The sequence below is a fragment of the Martes martes genome (assembly GCF_963455335.1).
Source record: "Martes martes genome assembly, chromosome: 4".
Taxonomy (NCBI): Eukaryota; Metazoa; Chordata; class Mammalia; order Carnivora; family Mustelidae; genus Martes; species Martes martes.
Genome location: NC_137891.1, coordinates 36856728 through 36876040, shown reverse-complemented (window position 1 = coordinate 36876040; position 19313 = coordinate 36856728). Strand labels below are relative to the sequence as shown.

General features: G+C 37.9%; 1 protein-coding gene across 1 annotated transcript in view; it reads right to left on the bottom strand.

Moving 5' to 3' along the window:
* Window positions 1-19313, bottom strand: part of RGS22 (regulator of G protein signaling 22) — a gene marked incomplete at both ends in the record, with an annotated part of 112547 nt that overhangs the window by 84819 nt on the left and 8415 nt on the right. Inside the window, 2 exons of the mRNA XM_080801634.1 lie at window positions 986-1207; window positions 13045-13107. Coding sequence (XP_080657760.1) covers window positions 986-1207; window positions 13045-13107 — 285 coding nt within the window. The remainder of the gene's footprint in view (window positions 1-985; window positions 1208-13044; window positions 13108-19313) is intronic.

Below are 19313 nucleotides of genomic sequence, written 5' to 3'. Positions count from 1 at the left end.
TAAACATACTTTGTTGAGAGTTTTTATCGTGAATGTATATTGTAATAATTTATATGGTGTTTTGTAGTTCAGAATATATTTCCTTGTTTAAACTTCAAAATGATGCTATAACATGGTTTTTTATTTTTAGTATTTGTAAAAGCATTTTAAAGACTTTTATCATTATTAATACATTTAATTTGATGAAAGTAGACAAGAAAGAAATATACTGGAATTCAATAAAAGAAACACTGAAGAACTTTCAGGCTGGAGAAGAGCTATATCATAAGTATTGAACATATTTTAGTCTAATTTCATCAGACACTTCAAATCATGGAAAATGTTAAACATTCATTTTATTTTCAGTTGAGCCACAACAAACCTAGTAGTAGGTAGTGAAGGAATCATCTGACAGGTGATGAAAATAAGGTTCATCAAAATGACTTGTTCAAGAACACGGAGCTGGTTAAGTTAAAGAGCCAAGATTAGAACCTGGGCTTGTTTTTTTGTTTGTTTGTTTGTTTTTGTTTTGTTTTGTTTTTAACCTCATGTTAAGGAGACAAAATCCAAAATCCAGAAGCTGAGAGTAGAATTTAAGGCCAGGGAGGTCAGGGTCACATAGTGTAACTTGAGGGTCAGAAATCATAATTCCCAACTGCTTAATAGGATAGAACCCAAACCAGATAAATTCACTGTACACCCACATTTTCTAGAATGCATCTAAACTATAAAGGATACACATATTTCTGCTGCCCCAAATTAACCTGATATCCTAAATATTCAAAGGGATTTATAGGAATCTTCTCATATTGAAAATCTAACATCAACAAAATTGCTAGATTAAATTGGCCATTTGACATGAATAAGATGATAAAATAACAAATACTAAGTTTAAGTACAGTAAAACTTAATAAATATAGTTAAATTAAGCCCAAGGAACCTCATGTTAGTCTTACCTAATGTTTTATATACCTAGCAAGATATAAACTCAAACACACTTTCTTACCATGATATTGTAGTTGATATTAATGGTCTTATCTTCATAGGGGGCATTCATCTGAACAGGTTTAACATCATTCTTTCCTTTCCTTATAACATCATAGATGGGATTTCGAGGTTGTTGGTTTTGTAGAATTTTTTTCAGTTGCTTTTCCAGAAGTTGTGGAGCATTGTTAACTATTTCAAAAACTCCAAAATCCACATTAAATCTAATTGCCTCTGAAAAGGTCTGCAAAATAAATTTGCAAAAATAGACCTTAAATTTTTATAAACCAGAAACTGTCTCTAAGAATACTTGACACTTAATAAATGCATGCATACACACACACACACACACACACACACAGAGTTTTGTGTACTTAATCATTAGCTCTTCTCTTTAGGAGCTTGGAAATCTCTTGACTACAGATAAGGGAACCCACTGATTCCTTCCTTTCCAATGTACTTACGCCAAGAAGTAAGGATGTATTACAGCAGAAATTCCCTTTGCATAAACATCTTATCCCTGTGCTTTCTTGGAACTGGAAAGAAATACACACCTGGTCTCTATGAAGCAATGTTATTCTCTTAGGAGGGGGTGGATTACTAGGGAAGAATGAGTAAAGGAAGAAGAAATAACACTCCCGTTATCTCTTTCATCCCCAGGAGCCATGAAAGCTAAAGTCTCCCTTGCCCAAAAGGATAAAATTAAGTACAATGTGTTCTTCATTTAAGACTATTTCAACACCATTCCTGTCACTGTGAAAAAAAAGAGAGAGAGGGAGAGTGAAAGACAATAACATTTCTGAGCATTTCTCAGTAATTACTAAATGCTGCCAACTTTTATTTAAAGTCAGTCTGTTAATATACAACAGTCAGGCATCTTGAGTTTGAATGCCAGCTTGCCAATAAGTAGCTCTGTGACTTTGAGTGAATCTCTAAACATGTTTGGAGCCTCCATCTCCTTAACAAATAGTGGATTGGCTGTCTGTGTCTTTTCCCATTTTGCCTTCTCAATCAGGTTCCTCTTTCAGAATATGAACTTATTCTAGAATACCTTTCATGAACTACATACTCGTATAGATTAATTTATATATTTTTAGCTAGGTGATAGAAGACATCTAGCCCTTCCCCTTGGATCAATAACTGTCCTAGGGAGAGAATCAATTCTTTCAATTTCACTAAGAGATTGCTAGATATAGTTAAGATTTAATAAATGGCAGGATGTAATAAAATTGGAGTTAGAAATATATATGTGCATATGTATAATTATCCACATACGTGTGTGTATATATACATACATACTCTTCTAATGTCAGGTAACATCACATCTCTAAAGTCTGACTGACTCCCCTTCTAAGGAGTTTAATGTGCATGGACAATAAAGTTCAATATGGGGGAGCCTGGGTGACTCAGTGGGTTAAGCCTCTGCCTTCGGCTCAGGTCATGATCTCAGGGTCCTGGGATCGAGCCCCACATCGGGCTTCTGCTCAGCAGGGACCCTGCTTCCCCCTCTCTCTCTGCCTGCCTCTCTGCCTACTTGTGATCTCTCTCTGTCAAATAAGTAAATAAACTCTTTAAAAAAAAAAAAAGTTCAATATGAATGGCAGTCTACAGGCCTAAAGGCCTCAGGGCTAAGACTTCTCCCTCAAAAATGACAAGTATAGCTCAATGGACAAGTACCAACAATTACAAGTGTAAGATTTCTTCAATAAACATATTTGATTGCATCTGTCTTTCAAACATGAGATTCACACAGGCATCACTTATCTGAATGTCAAACATTATCTCTGAATTATACTATTACTAGACTAAACAGATTAATGAGTCTGCTGATAACGCAGACAAGATTCAATGGGTAGGAGAAAGGAACTGAATTGAACTTGGTAGAAAATGGACACAAAATATTAACCAGAGAGGGGGAAATGGTGTAGTCGATGGCAAAAGACCATCTGGAAAAGATTTCTTCTAGTTCTGAGTATCCAGGGAACAAGAGAGCAGGTTTGGCCTTTGTTTGTTTTCCTTTCTTTTTTCTGCCTCTTACCCTCACACCTGGTAGACAGAGGAACACAAAGCTATGATAATGCAAAGCAAAGAATGCCAATTAGTTCTATGAACAAATAAAATATTTCCTGCTACCCAAGTTGAAAAAATACTGCTCCAGTAAAAAAAAAAATTTAAAAAATAAAAAAAATTAGAGGGACTGTGACACTCTGAGCCCCTGAGTAGTCAGTGTTACTCACTAGTAAACAGTGACCGTACAGTAGGTAGAATACTAGGACTGACAAGAACTACTGTTTACTGGACATCTACCCAACGTGCCAGGTGTGTGACAGACACTTCAAATGCTCTATCTCGAATCCTTCCACCTCCCTGTGATCAGTCTTTCTATAGAAAGTGGACCCTCATGATGGTTATATGATAGGCTATGGATTCAGAGCTATAAAGTGCTAGATCGGGGCTATCAAAACAGGTCTCTCTGGTCCCAAAGACAGCGCATTTCCCATTCTTTACCATCCTATTGTCTCACATACGATAAAACTAACACACACTCACCACCCTCTCTAGGCCAGGCACTGTGCTAAGCAATATCCTTATACAGTTCATGGAACTGGGGTTCAAACCAAGATGTTTAACCAGTAAAGACACAGAGGCTTAAAACAGCATGGTGTCCATGGGTCATTGTAAGCAGTTCTACCCAGTTAGAATATAACTAGACTAGTTCATTGTTGAAACAGTTTAAGGAACAGAGAAAAGACTTGAGGTGGCTGAGGTAGAGAGGACCAGATCATGGGAGGCTGTGCGTGGCATTTTGAAAAGCATAGGCTTATCTTGATCCTGTGGGAAACAGTGTGGGATGGGAAAATCCTAAATTGGAGAGTAACATAATCTGATTTGGGTTTTGGGAAGATTCTCCAGGTAGTAATCTGGAGTGTTGTTTGTAGGCTCTGAGTTGGTGAGGCAGGAAGTTCCCGTCCCACAAGCGGAGTCATGGCTGTGCTCTGGGGAGGGTGGCTATGACCTCACAGCCGCTGCCATGGGAACCAGGCTCCATGTGGTAATTACTGCCTCTCTTGGATGGGTTCCTGTCCCCAGCATACACACGGTCCAGGGCAGGCTTTAAGGCAGGTGGTTAGCAATTGCTTTCATTTTCAACTTACAAAGCCAAAATGCTGCTGAAAAAGGTTAAGTGATCTCTTTGTGGATTTACAGCAAGTCCCCTAGTGAGCTCACTACAGAACTCTGGGCTCACGATGACAACCCGCTTCAAACCCAGGCCTGACACATAACGGCAGTAGGCGTCGCAGAAGCTGTGGATTAGCTCACTCAGGACCTGTTCCAACCTCCTGAAATGTAGAATCTGGACCACTAAAAGCTGTATCACCCAGATCCCTTGCAGGTCCCGCTTCACGTGTGATTCAGGTTCTGCTAGTCGTGTGCATGAAACGCTTGAATTCTGAAGAGAGTCTGGTGGGGAAAGAGGCAGGGTCTGTCCATCCTGAGGAAGGAAATCTCAAGGACATAAGCACGTGAAAATGGGGAAAGAAACTGGACAAAAAGAAATACTTTATGGAAAAACTAAAATAAAATAAAAATAACTAAAATAAAATAAAAAGCCCATTTATTGTGTTCATGATTAAATGACATGAAATGATCCCATTTTTTTTTAAAGAAATGTAACTATATGTTAAAATATTTACAATTTTTAAACTTAAGAATTTATCTCAGTGGAATTGAAATGTGATGGGGTATTTGCCACAGGGAAATAAGTGTTTTCCTGCCTACTTTTATATTTAAGATTTTATTTATTTATTTGACAGAAAGCGAGAGCAGGAACACAAGCAGAGGGAGTGGGAGAGGGAAAGCAGGCTTCCTGCCAAGCAGGGAGCCTGATGCGGGGCTCAACTTAGGGGTCGACTGACTTGGGGCTCGACTTGGGGCTCGTCTTGGGGCTTGATCCCAGGATCCTGGAATCATGACCTGAGCTGAAGGCAGACGCTTAACGCCTGAGCCACCCAGGTGCCCCAAGCGTTTTCCTGCTTTAAAAGCTATGATTTCCAGTGGATCTCTGGAGGTCCATAGCAACACTGTGATTCTAAGTTTATAAAAGGGGCAAACAACTGATTCAAAGCTTCCCCCACTTCACTTATTTTAACAAAAACAAAACATGAATGCCCAAGTGCCAGTAGTGTCCCAAGCAAAGAGGATACAAGCTGAATAAAACACTGTTTTATTGTCTCTCAGGAAACACAATTGTCTTTCAGGGGGGAAAAAAGAAGAAGAAGAAGAAAAAAGACCCTGTATGTTCTTTCTTTGTTTTTTAAGACTTTATTTATTTGAGAGAGAAAGAGAGAGAGAGTGACAAAGAGCACAAGCAGGGAGAGGGGCAGGCACAAGGAGAGGGAGAAGTGGGTTTCCCTCTGAGCAGGGAGCCCGATGTGGGGCTCAATCCCAGGACCCCAGGACCATAACCTGAACCAAAGGCAGACACCTAATCAACTGAGCCACCCAAGCAACCCAAGTCTGTATCTTCTGCCTTCTAATAAGATCAACCAATTCCACTGTTCCTTTGTTATTTTACTTATTCATCAGTAAGTATTTATTGAAACCTTATTAAATGAGATACCATGATAGATGATACACTGTTACATTGAGTGAGCCAATTCCGAGCATTCTCCACAAAGGTCCAAATGAAAAGAACGAGACACAGATCTGGTCTCAGCTTAGGCTGATCCAACAACAGGAGAAGAAAGATGCATAAGTACACAGAGACAGTAAAGACTCATCCCACAAAGCAACGAGCCCTACAGTGGGCATATAAGGCAAAATCATATTTAGTCAAAATTACCCCTTGAAATCCTTGAGAACACCCATCATGTGCAATGTTGTCCTACCTCTCAAGAAGTTGCTCACAGTTTTTCCTCTGGTCTTGAAACGGGTTGTGGATTCTTCAGTTAGGAACCAGATGAAATGGTGGGCTTGTGTTTAAAGCTCATGTAATATAGAGACGCCTGTTTAACACTAGAATCCCCCTCAGCACCATCAGTTGACTACACTAGGAGAGGCAAGCAGGAAGAGACGCCCGAGGGAACAGCAGGTTCTCATCTTCCATCTCACACCCGCATCAGGATGCTCATGGACTGGTATATGTGTGTTTATGGATTAGTACAACAGACAAAATCATCCTCACTCTTTAAATCACCCTCACTCTCTCTGCAGAGCACAGATAATTCATTTTGAGTAATAACACATGTATATTGATGAACTGCAAGCAGTTTGACATTGCTGAAGCTTACTATTTGAGGGGGGAATAAGATATAAGCCTAGAGAGAAATGCAGAGGACGAGTTCATCAAAGACTTTCTATTACATGCCTAACTCTCAACTGAATTCTCTCCAATCCCTGGTTCTCAGACTGGGGTGCCTGGACCCGCAACATTGGCATCGCCTTGGGCCCTGCTAGAAATGCAATTCCCAGGTCCCTCCCTATAATCCCGGCACTCTGTATTAACAAACCCTCAGGTGACTCTGATGCATGTTCAAGTTCGAAAATCATTGCTTTAGGAGGATGGGGAGCCAGTGAAGAGTTTGCAACTGGGGAGAGACAGAATCCTGGTCAACACCAACTTCAACGCCCATCTCTGTCCACTATTTCCTATAGACTTTGCTGCGTATTCATGTAAGTGGAGGGGCCGGCCATCTGTGTACTGTATGCAGAAGAAAGAACCTTGGTTTTTATCAGGCAAAGTCCTGTTGTCTGCTTTAAAAAAACAAAAACAAAAAAAACCTCTCTCATGCATCAGATCCTTTGTTTTCACCATTTTTCAGCCTATCCACAAAACTCCTACAGATGGGTCAATATGTGACCGTAAGACACATGTAAGGTTGGGGAGTGAGGAATGAACAATGTAGGAAGTCAGTACTTCTCCCAAAAAAGCTGAGTAGGCTGATTCAGAGAACGCTCCGCTTTTAATCATATGACAGGAAAAATCTTCAGTTTGAGCCTCAAACCCAACCCTCCGCAAGCTGTTGCAGACTGCTCTTTCCCTTACTTAATTTTCTTATTTCAAGGGTATCATATTCCAAATGTTCTAAAACGCATTGACCTGAAGGTGGTGAAAGCTAACTTTGTAGTACCAGTCATCCATGTGCGAAAAATATTTTCACAGAAAAAGCAAGTGCATGAAAATATTTTTACCACAATAAATTGCTGGTTCCACATTTCTTTGAGAAGAGGAGGGGGAAAAAAAACAAAAAACAAAAAAAAAAAACCTGTGAATAATTAGTGATGTGCTTAAGCTGCCAGCAGAGCACCACTGAAACTTACCGGGTGCCAAATTATTTAGCTGAACAGTATTTAAATTAAAAACTAATGACTAGGTTAATTTAATACATGTTCATCTCTGCTCCAACTCCGTCTCTACTAATTGAGCTCCGAAGCTGTATTTTAAACATGCATCCTAGTTGGCGAATGAAAAACATGTGACTACTTGAATATAAGAAGTCAGGCACCAATGACTTCTATCAATCTAAGTTTTTATTGTCATTTTAGATGTTTAACTATGAACTATTTACTGGACACATTCGCCAATGGGATGGAAGGAGTAGCGTGCTACATAAAATGCAGGAAAAATATCCTTAGTTATTAAAAGCAGTTACATTAGGTCATTTGAGTGCTTTATGTTGGAGCTACAAGGCTTATCAAAACACCCAGAGGTGTAAACACTGAACTAAGCAGTACCACCTAGACTCCATCAACACTTTTAAAAATCAATCTCTGAGTATTTAAATTTTGGCAGCGGAAGACCAGTGCCCCGCATCCTGCTCCGTGCCACAGATTCCCCAAATCTCTCCTCTCTTTCTCTCTCCTACTTACCCAACAATCCATCCAACATATAAATCCTTCATAAAGCTGCAAGAAATTATAATAGTTTACAGATTAAAGACAAAAAGTGTGGAGAATCAGTCCCAAAAAAAGAAGTCTGGTAAAATTCCAAAGGCACATAGCTAAGTATGGTCTGGCAAACACATGACATACCTATCCTTGCAAGGAGGGTATGGAACAGGCCACCCCTCTAGCTTCTGCAAACCATAAATGTCACAAACATTCTAAACCACCCACAGAGAACCAACCTAAATCTGTATGTGGGCTCATCTACCCAATCCCACAACAGTCACTGAGCATAAAACACACAAAACAAAACCAAAAGGAAAAAAAAATGTTTTCACACTATAGCACAGAAGAAAACTTAATAAGCAAACACTTACCCATAAAGAGTTGACAGCAAAAAAAAGCAAAACAAAACAAAACAAAAAAAACCCTCCCAGACACCAAATGAAAACAATATCTGAATATGAACCTGGCAAGAGAACAAACAGAATGAAGTTATGAAAGCTCAGATTTGGAAAGTGCCATAATCATTTATAATAGCAGCAACTGTCCTGGATTCCCCTCATCAAAATAACATGGAGGCAGGCTACCAGCCATCAATTTCTGGATCTTACAATGTGTCCCACGAGTGTAATGGGGTAATGGAAAGAAGGAGGGTGGGAGCCAGAAAGCCTGATTCGTAGGCCCTTTTCTGCCATAATCTGGTTCTGGGACCTTGGGCATGTCACCACAGATGTGGAAGAAGACTCAGAAGTCTCGGAAATCTAGATGACTGACTGAAGGGATATTTAGGTCATTTTATTGTCATTTTTATCTACACTATCTCAGGCTTAGACTGTTGGGGTTTTGGGGTGGAGATGGTAGAGGAGGCAAGGCAGAAGATTAGAAGGTTTACTTGTTTATTTAAAAAAAAAAAATCTTACATAGAAGATGTAGAAATAAAAAACCAGAATCATCCTCAAGAAACTTTGGGGGATATAGAAGAAAGGGACCTATCTGTGGCCCCAGGAAATTTACAATGTAGCTCCTGAGATAAAAATAGACAGAGAAGATTAATCAAGTTTTCTTTAGCTGGAAAAGTCCAATTTCCCACCTGATACATATATCTCCATAAAACATTCTATCTGAATATCTCCAATCATAGGAGGTTTACTCCTGTGAACAATGCCAGACCTATTGCGCTGTTCTATTGTTAGAAAGCACACTTCAAACATCTTTCTTCTAGGGAAAAAAATCAATTTCCTCATAAATGCTGGCCCTGGTTTTGCGTCCAGATTCACAAAACATGTTAACTCCTCTTCCTCAATCAGATCTTGAAATATTTGGTAAAAGCTGGTCTATTCCAACCCTTCTACCCATTCCCCAACCAGGTTCAACACCCACATTCTTCCAACCCTTCCTCACCTGATGTGGTTTCAAGAGTGTTCATTGGCTGAGTCTCCCTAAATCTGGTTTGAAAGACCAACTCTTAACCTGGGGCACCAAGAATGGAACACAATATTCCAACTGTGTCCTGACAACTCAATATGATTCAAGAAAACACTGGTTGAGTGCCTTCTAGGGTCCAGACTAATATTTTTCTTGATTTTAACTAGACTTCTGTTAATGCATCCTAAAAACACAGTGGGTTTGTTTTAGACCATTTCAGATTACTGCAATAAAAACGAGATCAGATTCTGTTATCCAAACTATCAGTTTATTCCTCTGCTGTCAGTTCTATTGACATTACAGGTAGTAGGAGAAGTTTCTGAGTCACGTGGACCTCGGTGGACCCTGTCACTTACATGCTGAGTGACCTTAAGCTGGAAAAACACTAGTTGCAATGTTTCATCCAAGAACCTGATAAAAAAAAATATTGTGAAAAAATCTGCCAATGGCAGATTTGTGTGGCACAGAAGAGTATTCTCTAGACTCACAATGATCCACCAGTCTAATTAAGGAGTGACTGCCTTCATGTTTCAGGAATGGAAGATGAGATGGTCCAGTCAGTGAAGCAAAAAGAAAGAGAAACGCTAATTCTGTGCCAGGCACTTAAACATTACCTCATTTCACTACAACCTTGTAGGACAGTTACATTGTTTTCACAGAGAAAGAAACTAAGGAACTCTAATTAAAGAATGTGTCTAAGATCACATGAGTAGTAGGCTGAGAAGCTAGGCTCAAACACAGTTCTGCCTCGATCGTGTTCCTAACCATTACACTGGGGGTATGAGTGCAGGAAGAATACATGTGGTCAGTGGGGGCAGGAGGAGAGGGCTGGGGTAAGGCAGGAAGGATGGTGCAGGTGACACAAGCAGTATGAAGCTAGAGGTAAAACCAGGAAGGTGAGATGGAGACCACATTGCAAAGGATCTTGAACTCCATGCTAAGGAATGTGGACTTAAATCTGCATGCTAATAAGAGTCAACCTACTGGCTATAGTTAGAGAATCCGTTCAAATATTTGACAACTAATTTCACAGATAATGATAAGGGGTTTGGAGACAAATAAAGCAGCATAAGGAGAGGATATATTATTTTAGCCAGGGTTGGAAGGGAAGGTTTCCTGAACAGAAGTGACTTAAATCAGGGAGAAGATGATACAAGTATTTCAGGGATGAGCACCACAGCCTGAAGGGCCCTGAGTACACTTGGCATATTCATGGTTGAGAAACATGAAGAGGGCCAGTTAGGCTGGGAAAGAATTAACAAGGGGAAGAGGGAGAAGAGACAAAGACCAGGGGATGAGAGGGCAAGAGCCAGATCATATAGGAATCTGGATTTTTATTCTTAATGTAGTGAGAAACCACTTGTGAGGGCTTTGAGCAGGAAGTAACATAGTTCCATTTATCTGTATTATTATTATTGTGGTTGTTATTGTTATTATTATGCTTTACTGAAACCATAATACATTAAATTTATGGTTCCCTAAAATGCACGTCCATGACACTCCAAAAAAGAGAGGTCAGTTTGGCACACTTCTCAGTAAACCCAAGCAGGCTTCTAATTCTTAGTCAAGTGCTTATAAACCACACATTACTAATCTGTTCTAGAATCTTGCCCAGGGCTTGGTTTGAGAATCCATCAATCTTCCTCCCCCCATCCCTAAATTCTTCTTTGGAAACCTGTGACCCTATTTTCCCTTCTCCCATATATGGCACGAAGCATAGGTAGTTAATAGGCAGACTGTATGGTACCATATGCAGATGCAAAGGAATGGGAGATGGCGGGGGTTGGGGGATGGAGAATGAAAAGCAGAAGGATTTGGAGACAGAAAACAGGGGAGAAGTGTCCCCAGTGGGCTTCAGGGAACATACAAAAGGGTAAAACTGCAGAGGTCTGCTGGGGTGAGATGAACCCATGACTGAAGAGACACTCTGTAATCTCATCTAAACTGTGAAAGGAATCACACAAAAATGATAATGTCAATCCTGACTGGATGGCAAGACTGTGGCTGAATTTTTCTTACATTTAAGATAAGTTTTCCCTAGTGTTTCTATATCAGTTCTGTAATTTAAAATAGATTTAAAGGGGTGCCTGGGTGGCTCAGATGGTTAAAATAGATTAAAAAAAAAAAAAGGAAAGAAAGGGGAATTTACATTCTGGAGCAAGTAAAAGCCAAGATAATCACAAATCTTGAGACAATGAAATAGAAATCTTGAGAAGCTGCAATCAGACCCATTAGAGGGATCTTTTTCTCTTTAAAATGTCACAAAAATTGGAGGAAGAGTGGAGAATCCAGAGCCTAGAGGAAAGACTACATAATCTGGAAGAGCAAAATTCTGACAGTTTTGTGATACTGCTGGGGTTTTTATAATATAAAACTGGATGATGAAAGTTGAAAAATCAGACCAAATAAGAACCCATCACGTGTCCTACAATATCACTCAGGCCTGTTGCTGGAAAGAGAAAGGTGTCTCAACCCCCATAATGGTTCCAGAGGCCCAGCTAGGCCAAAATGGAAAAGGGAACACAAATTCTTTTGGAAAAAGGAAAATAAGACAAAATAACAAACCTGCACACATAGATACATACAGACATAGAAAAACTAATCTAGGCGAGAAAGGGCACCTAGTACTTTCCTTTTAAAAGACATTTTCAGTGGCTAGGTTTTAAGAGGCTTTACATATTTTGGCCCACTCCCTTTAAAATTACTTGTGGGGTGCCTGAGTGGCTTAGTTGGTTGAGTGCCCGACTCTTGATTTAGGCTCAGGTCATGACCTCAGGATCTTGGAGTCAAGCCCCACGTTAGGCTCCATGCTCAGCGGGGAGTCTGCTTCAGGATTCTCCCTTTCCCTCTCCTTCTCCCTCTGCCCCTCCCCCTCCCAGCACTTTCTCTCTCTCTCTCTCTCTCTCAAGTAAATAAATAAATCTTTAAAAATAAATTTTAAAAAATAAAATAACTTGTGACTTTTTTATATTCCAAAATTTCCCTGGTAAATATGTTAATGAAAAAAGTTTTTTGCATTTTTATAACAAATAATGAAAATCTTTTCTTATCTTTTATGACACTCCTGATTAACTTTATTTACTAAGTAATGTGTTTTTACGCACTTCCATCTCACTTTTCCCAACCCTCTACAATGCGTAGTCTATCAGTCATTGCTCCTTAAGACTAAAAATCTATTATTTGGAAAAAATAAAAATTAAAATAAATAATTATATATATATTACTTTGCATCCACCTATGTCTTATTTACTAATGATATAAAATGCTAGTTAACTTAAACACAAATTACACTTTAATATCTGTCCAAGGGGATGCCAACAATTGCCTAAAGGCAAGAAATATAGTTTCTTAATTTTTTTGATATTTTGTCCTTACCACCTCTGTTCAAAGCCGGCAATGGTGCCAAATACAACAGCATCAGATTTTGAACAGAAGACCTTTTTTTCTAGTTTAGCCATATTTTTTAATTATTATTTAATTTTTGTACAGAATATTTTAAATGGCTAGAAAAACTCCAGCTTTCATATCATCCATCCATCCATTCATTCATTTTTATTGTGTGTAACTGACTCAGCTTTCTTCAGTAATTCCTAAATATGATTCAAACCCAAATGATTAACTCCATAAAAAGATATAAACTTTACCTAAATGCTTTAATTAATGGTTTTAAAAAACACTATCCCTGATAAATTTGTCTTACAAGATAATCCAGTAATTACAGTATTTTGCTTTGATAATTAATTCCATAGAACATAATAATACACTCACTGGAAGGCTTAGGAATTCATTAAAGTAGTCCACAAGGAAATCATCTGTTGCCAAAGAATCTTCCTGCAAAAACATAAAACACAATATTATGCTCATACTAAAGTGTTTTAAAACATGTCAATATTATTCTCTAATTCTGCTTATCAATAGATTATAAGGTAGATCTTCAGATCTTTTTTAATCTGTCCATAGCGAGTCCTTGCTATAAACAGAATACATGCTACAATCTCTGGAAGGAAGACACAACAAAATAAAACAGAGCATACTCTTCAAAGATTTTGCTAGTATGCCAAAGTGGAAAACAGAACTCATGAAAAATACAGCACAATACTTAAACGAAATGTAGTACAAACCATCATACACGGTCAATTTCCCACAAACTTATTTTCCTACATGGATGTATATATATTATTTATATTTATATTATATTTCATAAAAATAATGGCAGAATCAATAAAGGCAGAACCAGTGTTTGGAGTTAAAATGAAATTCAGAATGTATATTTCTTAAATTGCCCCCATGGAAGTGATAAACCAAGGAAAGAAAATATTCTACTGCTTCCTCCTCAGAATGAGATAGCTTTAGTAATTTGCGTCCTGCTTAACTTTTGCGTGAAGAAACTTTGACAATGCATGTGTTCTAAGCATAGAGATTGTATATATTTTTTCCATAACTATCTCACCCACCAACATAGTCGCTTTTAAAATTGGCAAAATTGGAAAGCCACTGCCAAGAACAAATTCTCTCTTCCAAATAAAACACCTTATTTTGTTAGCAATTGTTTCCATTGTGTCAAAAGCACATCAGGGCATACTCTGTTATATAGAACATGTGTTTATTTTGTTATTCATAATTATATTTCCACTTTGCAAATCTAACATGAAAGTTGACAATATGTCACAATGCTATTATTTCCATATGGCTGATTATTTTCTTCCTATATTGGCCAATTTTAAAAATTTGTTGAATATAACGTTGTGGTAAAAAGAAGATACTGTAGCATATTAACTTGGAAAATACATTTTTCAGGGTAATTTCTTTAAGTATCTGTAGTGCAATTGGAAAACAGAGTGATAAATAACCAACAGGACATATATCAAGAACTTACTAAAAATCTGTGAGCTTTTAAAACCACACCAAACTAAGGATTTCATTTACTAAAAATCTCAACTGATTAGAACAACAATAAATAACCTAGGATCTCATAAATCTTCTACATTCATAGTAGTGCCTCAGTAATATATTCTCAAAGCTCTGACTCCCGAAGATCCAATAAAGCAGAATAAAGCAGGTAACATCTGGTGAAAGCTCCATACAGCTAATAAGCTTTCAAATTTTACCTTTCAAATGACTTTAATTTTCTGGACTTTATTTAGTGAACTACCTACTTTCTGCTAACTCTTAGGAGAAATCAACTGAACTTAATAAATATTTTTAGGAGCTCCCAGATGGAAGAAGGCACTGTGTACCACAATAAGGGTGACCAAACTTTGCACTACTGGGCTCATGATCAAAAATCCACAGATGGGGAGCGTGAGTATTTTTAATTAATAACAGTGGTGGAGTACAGTCCCTTACTAATTTCTCTAAAATAGCATCGTATTTTTAAATTTCATCTCTAAAACAGAATGCATGTTTCACAGAGTCAAGTGGACCTACGTATTGCCTAGAATTTGGCTGGCCACATTGTCAGAAACTTCTAGATAATCCTCAGATTCATATATTCATTTCCTGATGCCTCACCCTTCTCAGAGACTATAACTCAGTGATTTCTAAACTCTCTGTGATGAAGTAACTGTTTTGTTTTTTTCCCTAATCCTCAAGTTTCAGACAAATAACTTGTAAAATACAGTAAGAATGGATTAACTAGAAAATGAAATAAAAGATATACAAAATACAAAAGGCCAATTGTTGATTACTAAATTCTATAGATAAATGCATACTGTCAACACGCCATAAAGTTTCTAAGCATTTTCTCTCGATTTCTGACTCATCTCAGCAAGGACTAAGAGTCTTGGGCGGCTCTGGTCCATAGACCTTCATCAAGCAGCAGTGTCCCAACACCCTGGTGAGCAGTTTGTTTCCAGTAACCTTGGGTCCCCCTGAAACCGAGCCACACGGTAGGGCCTTTCCTGGGCATTCAGCACGCCCTTGCGTTTGCATCCACAACCACAGAAACTCAAAGTATTCAAAAACACCAAAATCTGGATTTCTTTTCTGAAGTTGTATCTTAATTTCTCCCCATATGAAATACCAGCACTCCTGCTGCTATTAGGAAAGTTCTGCAATAGAAATAAGCATGAGGGGCACCTGGGCGGCTCAGTGAGTTAAGCATCTGCCTTCAGCTCAGGTCATGACCCCAGGGTCCTGGGATGGAGGCCCCTGTTGGGGGTTCTGCTTCTTTTCTGCCCCTCTCCCTGCTCTCTCTATCTCTAATTCTCGCTCTTGCTCTCGCAAATAAATAAATAAAATCTTTAAAAAAAAAAAAAAAGAAGAAGAAAGAAGCATAGTCTTCGAGTGCTATTTGCTCCGTCCTTCTGCTGCACTTAAACAGGAAGGCCTGCACTTCTCTAAAAAAATGAGCATACTTTCCCACTGAAGTTTCTAGACCAATGCATTCAGACATCTTGTCATAACAAGACTCTTGATTTGACCCTTGACTTACTATTTCTTTATCCTTATTTATTAAGGATCTTAATAAACACTTTATTCTCAAAACTCTTTAAAAAAAATTTTTTTTAAGGCCTTGATCTAAAGAAGCAGCTCGGTTTCTCTAGTAAGTCTTCACAATCTAGTCATGTGGCTCTATTAAAAGGAACTAAGTCGCCATATTTGGGATTAATATATTCCAAATAACCAATAAACTGGTGATGGTTATTAATGGTACAATCAAGAAGAACACGGAGTTACAATCAATTCCTCCATTACATCATTCCATGAACCCGGCTGCAAAATTTGCAACACAGATTCTCTGCTGAATGATGCAATGGAAGGCAGGAACGTTTTTTCAGAATTGAATACACACTTGAAACCTGTTTTTTCATGTACTACAGGTGTGCCATCTGTGAAAGTGAAGTCAGCTTTTCCGTTTTTAGTCAAACTTCTCAAGTTTCTTCCTGAAAGAGGGTTAAGCAAAATAGTTTTTATGTGTTGGCTAATTAGGGTGGACAAAAATTTTTTTGCTTAAAAATTTATTTTGCTGCACCCTCAAATCAGATAAACTACAATTAGTTCACCACTCTAAAAATGCAAGATATGCAAAGAAGACCTTGTAAACAAGAAGGATGACATTAGGCAAAGACAGACATAAACCAAAGTCCAAGAAAGAATATGATACAAACCAAAAGAAAATTACAATATTAAATGTTTCCTCTCAAAGGAAACAAACATACTATCTGGTAGGAGGACTCAGAAGAGACTTGAGTGGAAAAAACAGCATTTGACATAACTTCAAATTCTATAATTAGAAATACATTTATGAGAGGCAATAATGCAGAGTACAGAGAGAAATGCATGAGCAAAGAAAGGTGGAAAGCAAAACATAGTAAAAGGTGATCACAGTTAGCTAATGGCAGAAGTAGAAAAATAATCCAAGTTTCTAACTTCCTTTCAAGCTATTCACACATTAAACCAAAGCCATTCATCTAATTTCCAATGCAGAATCCAGTACTGATAAACTTTAGTTAGGAATACTGTCATCAATCAGTGGATAGGACAGACCATATTTCCAAAACTACATCCACCAGGACGCACCTATTTTTGCTGCTTCCTCCTAAAGTACACATAGTCTTTCTTTTCTCCTTTCTAAACAGAGCTTCCCACTAGGATGCAATGACACAGTGATGTGCAGACAACAGAATTCAATGGGTCAAGTCAAAGTGGGCCTCTTCATCCTTCAGGGCAACCAGGCACAGCCAGGGGTGATCGTGACCTCTGGTTGTGAGCAACCTGGTTTGGGACTCCTCGTGTCCATCACCCTCCCCTGGAGAAGGCAACTGATGAGTTATATCCCACACCCACTGCTCCTCTATAAAACACCGAGCATAGCCAAGGAGTTGCTCAATCTCCTAGACATAGATTTATTAGCTATCTGCAGAGCATATCAGTGTCCCTCGAAGCTGCCAGAAGAGTTTGTTTGAGATGTCCACGAAAACAGTGCACAGCCAAAGGTGCTGACAGCCTGGAGGAAGAGGGAAAGGGAGATCCTGGAAGGCTGCAGATGATCACCCCAAATCTCTGCCTTCACATACATCAGATATTTCTGTCTATTGGCAACTGATATATGCCTGTAGTATGCCTAGCCAAGCTAGATACAAGGTGATCACTCAAAAAAAAATGTATGCATTATGGACATTGGGAGGGTATGTGCTATGGTGAGTGCTGTGAAATGTGTAAGCCTGACGATTCACAGACCTGTACCTCTGGGGCAAATGATACAGTATATGTTAATAAAAATAATTTTTAAAAAATGTATGCATATACTGTTTCATATACATAGTTTCATCATATGAAACATTTCTTTGATTGCTAAATCAATTTGTTTGCCCTAAGAAATTCTGACATTATATCTGTCATGAGAAAAATAACTATTAAATTTTAATTTCAACTCTTGCAATTTTGAATGGTTACAAAAGATAGTCTAAAAATTTTTAACTCTTATTGGGTGAAACAGTTTCTTAACAGCAGAGACTATTCAAGAATTTTAAGAGATCACCATTAAAAATCTTGATTAGTAATTGCATGCAGACATTTTGACCATACAACTTGATATTAAAAAGTTACCTACATCCAAAAAGGAAATTAAGAAAATAATTTCATTTACAAAAAAATTTGCTGCAAAGAAGAGAAGACATAAATACCTGGAAAGACATACCATGTTTATGAATTGGAAGACAGTATTATTAAGATGACAATACCACCCAAAGCAACCTACAGATTTAGTACCAAAATCCCAATAACATTATTTATAACAGATCTCCACCAAAATCCCAATAACACTATATTTTGCAGAAATAGAAAAACTCATCCTAAAACTCATATATTCTATATGAGGACCTCAAATAGCAAAACCGTCTTGAAAAAGAACAAGTTTGGAAGACTCACATACCCTGGTTTCAATACTTACTTACTACAAAACTACAGTAATCAAAACAGTACGGCATAAAAAACAGAGCTATAGACCACTGGAATAGAGTCCATAAATAAACCCTCTCATACATGCTCAAATGATCTTCAACAAGGGTGCTAAGACCATTCAGTGAGCAAAGGACACTATTTTTCAACAAATGGTGCTAGGAAACTAAATATTCATATGCAAAAAAATGAAGTTAGAACCTTACTTTATACCATACACAAAAATTAACTCAAAATGGGTGAAAGACCCAAATATAAGAGCTAAAACTATAAAATACTTCCAAAAAACATAAAGATAATTCTTTATGACCTCGTATTTGCCAATGGATTCTTAGATATTCAAAAAAGCATGAGTAACCCAAGAAAAATTGGACTTCATGAAAATCTTAAAATTTTGTGCATCGAAGGCATCTCTTAAGAAAAGGAAAAGACTGCCTACAGAATGTAAGAAAATATTTGCAAATCATTCATCTGATAAGCAAGAAAAAGATAACCCAAATTTTTTAAATGGGCAAAAGTCTTATATAGATATTTCTCCAAAGAAGATATTCAAATAGTCAATAAGCATGTAAGAAGACGCTTAACATCACTAGCAATAAGGGAAATTAAAATCAAAACCACAATGAGCTATCACTTCACATCTACGAGGTGGGCTGCAATTAAAAAAAAAAAAGTAAAATAACAAGTATTAGTGACGATGTGGAGAAATTTGGACCCTTGTACCCTGCTGGTGGGAATGTGAGATAGCCTAGCTCCTGTGCAACACAGTGTGGCAGTTCCTCAAAAAAATAAATACATAATTACCATATGACCCAGCAATTCCAGTTCTGGGTATATGCCCAAAAGAACTGATGGCAGGGACGCAAACAGAATTTTGTACACCCGTGTTCATAGTGGCATTCATTATTCATAACAGCCAAAAAGTGGAAACAACTTAAATGTCCACTGACATACCAAAGGATAAACAAGATGTGGTATATACTACATGGAATGTTATTTAGCCTTAAAAAGGAATGAAATTCTGATTCATGCAACAAGACGGATGATCCTTGAAAATGTTATGCTAAATAAAATAAGCCAGACACGAAAGGACCAATCTTGTATGATTCTACTTACAAGAGGTACCTATAACAGTC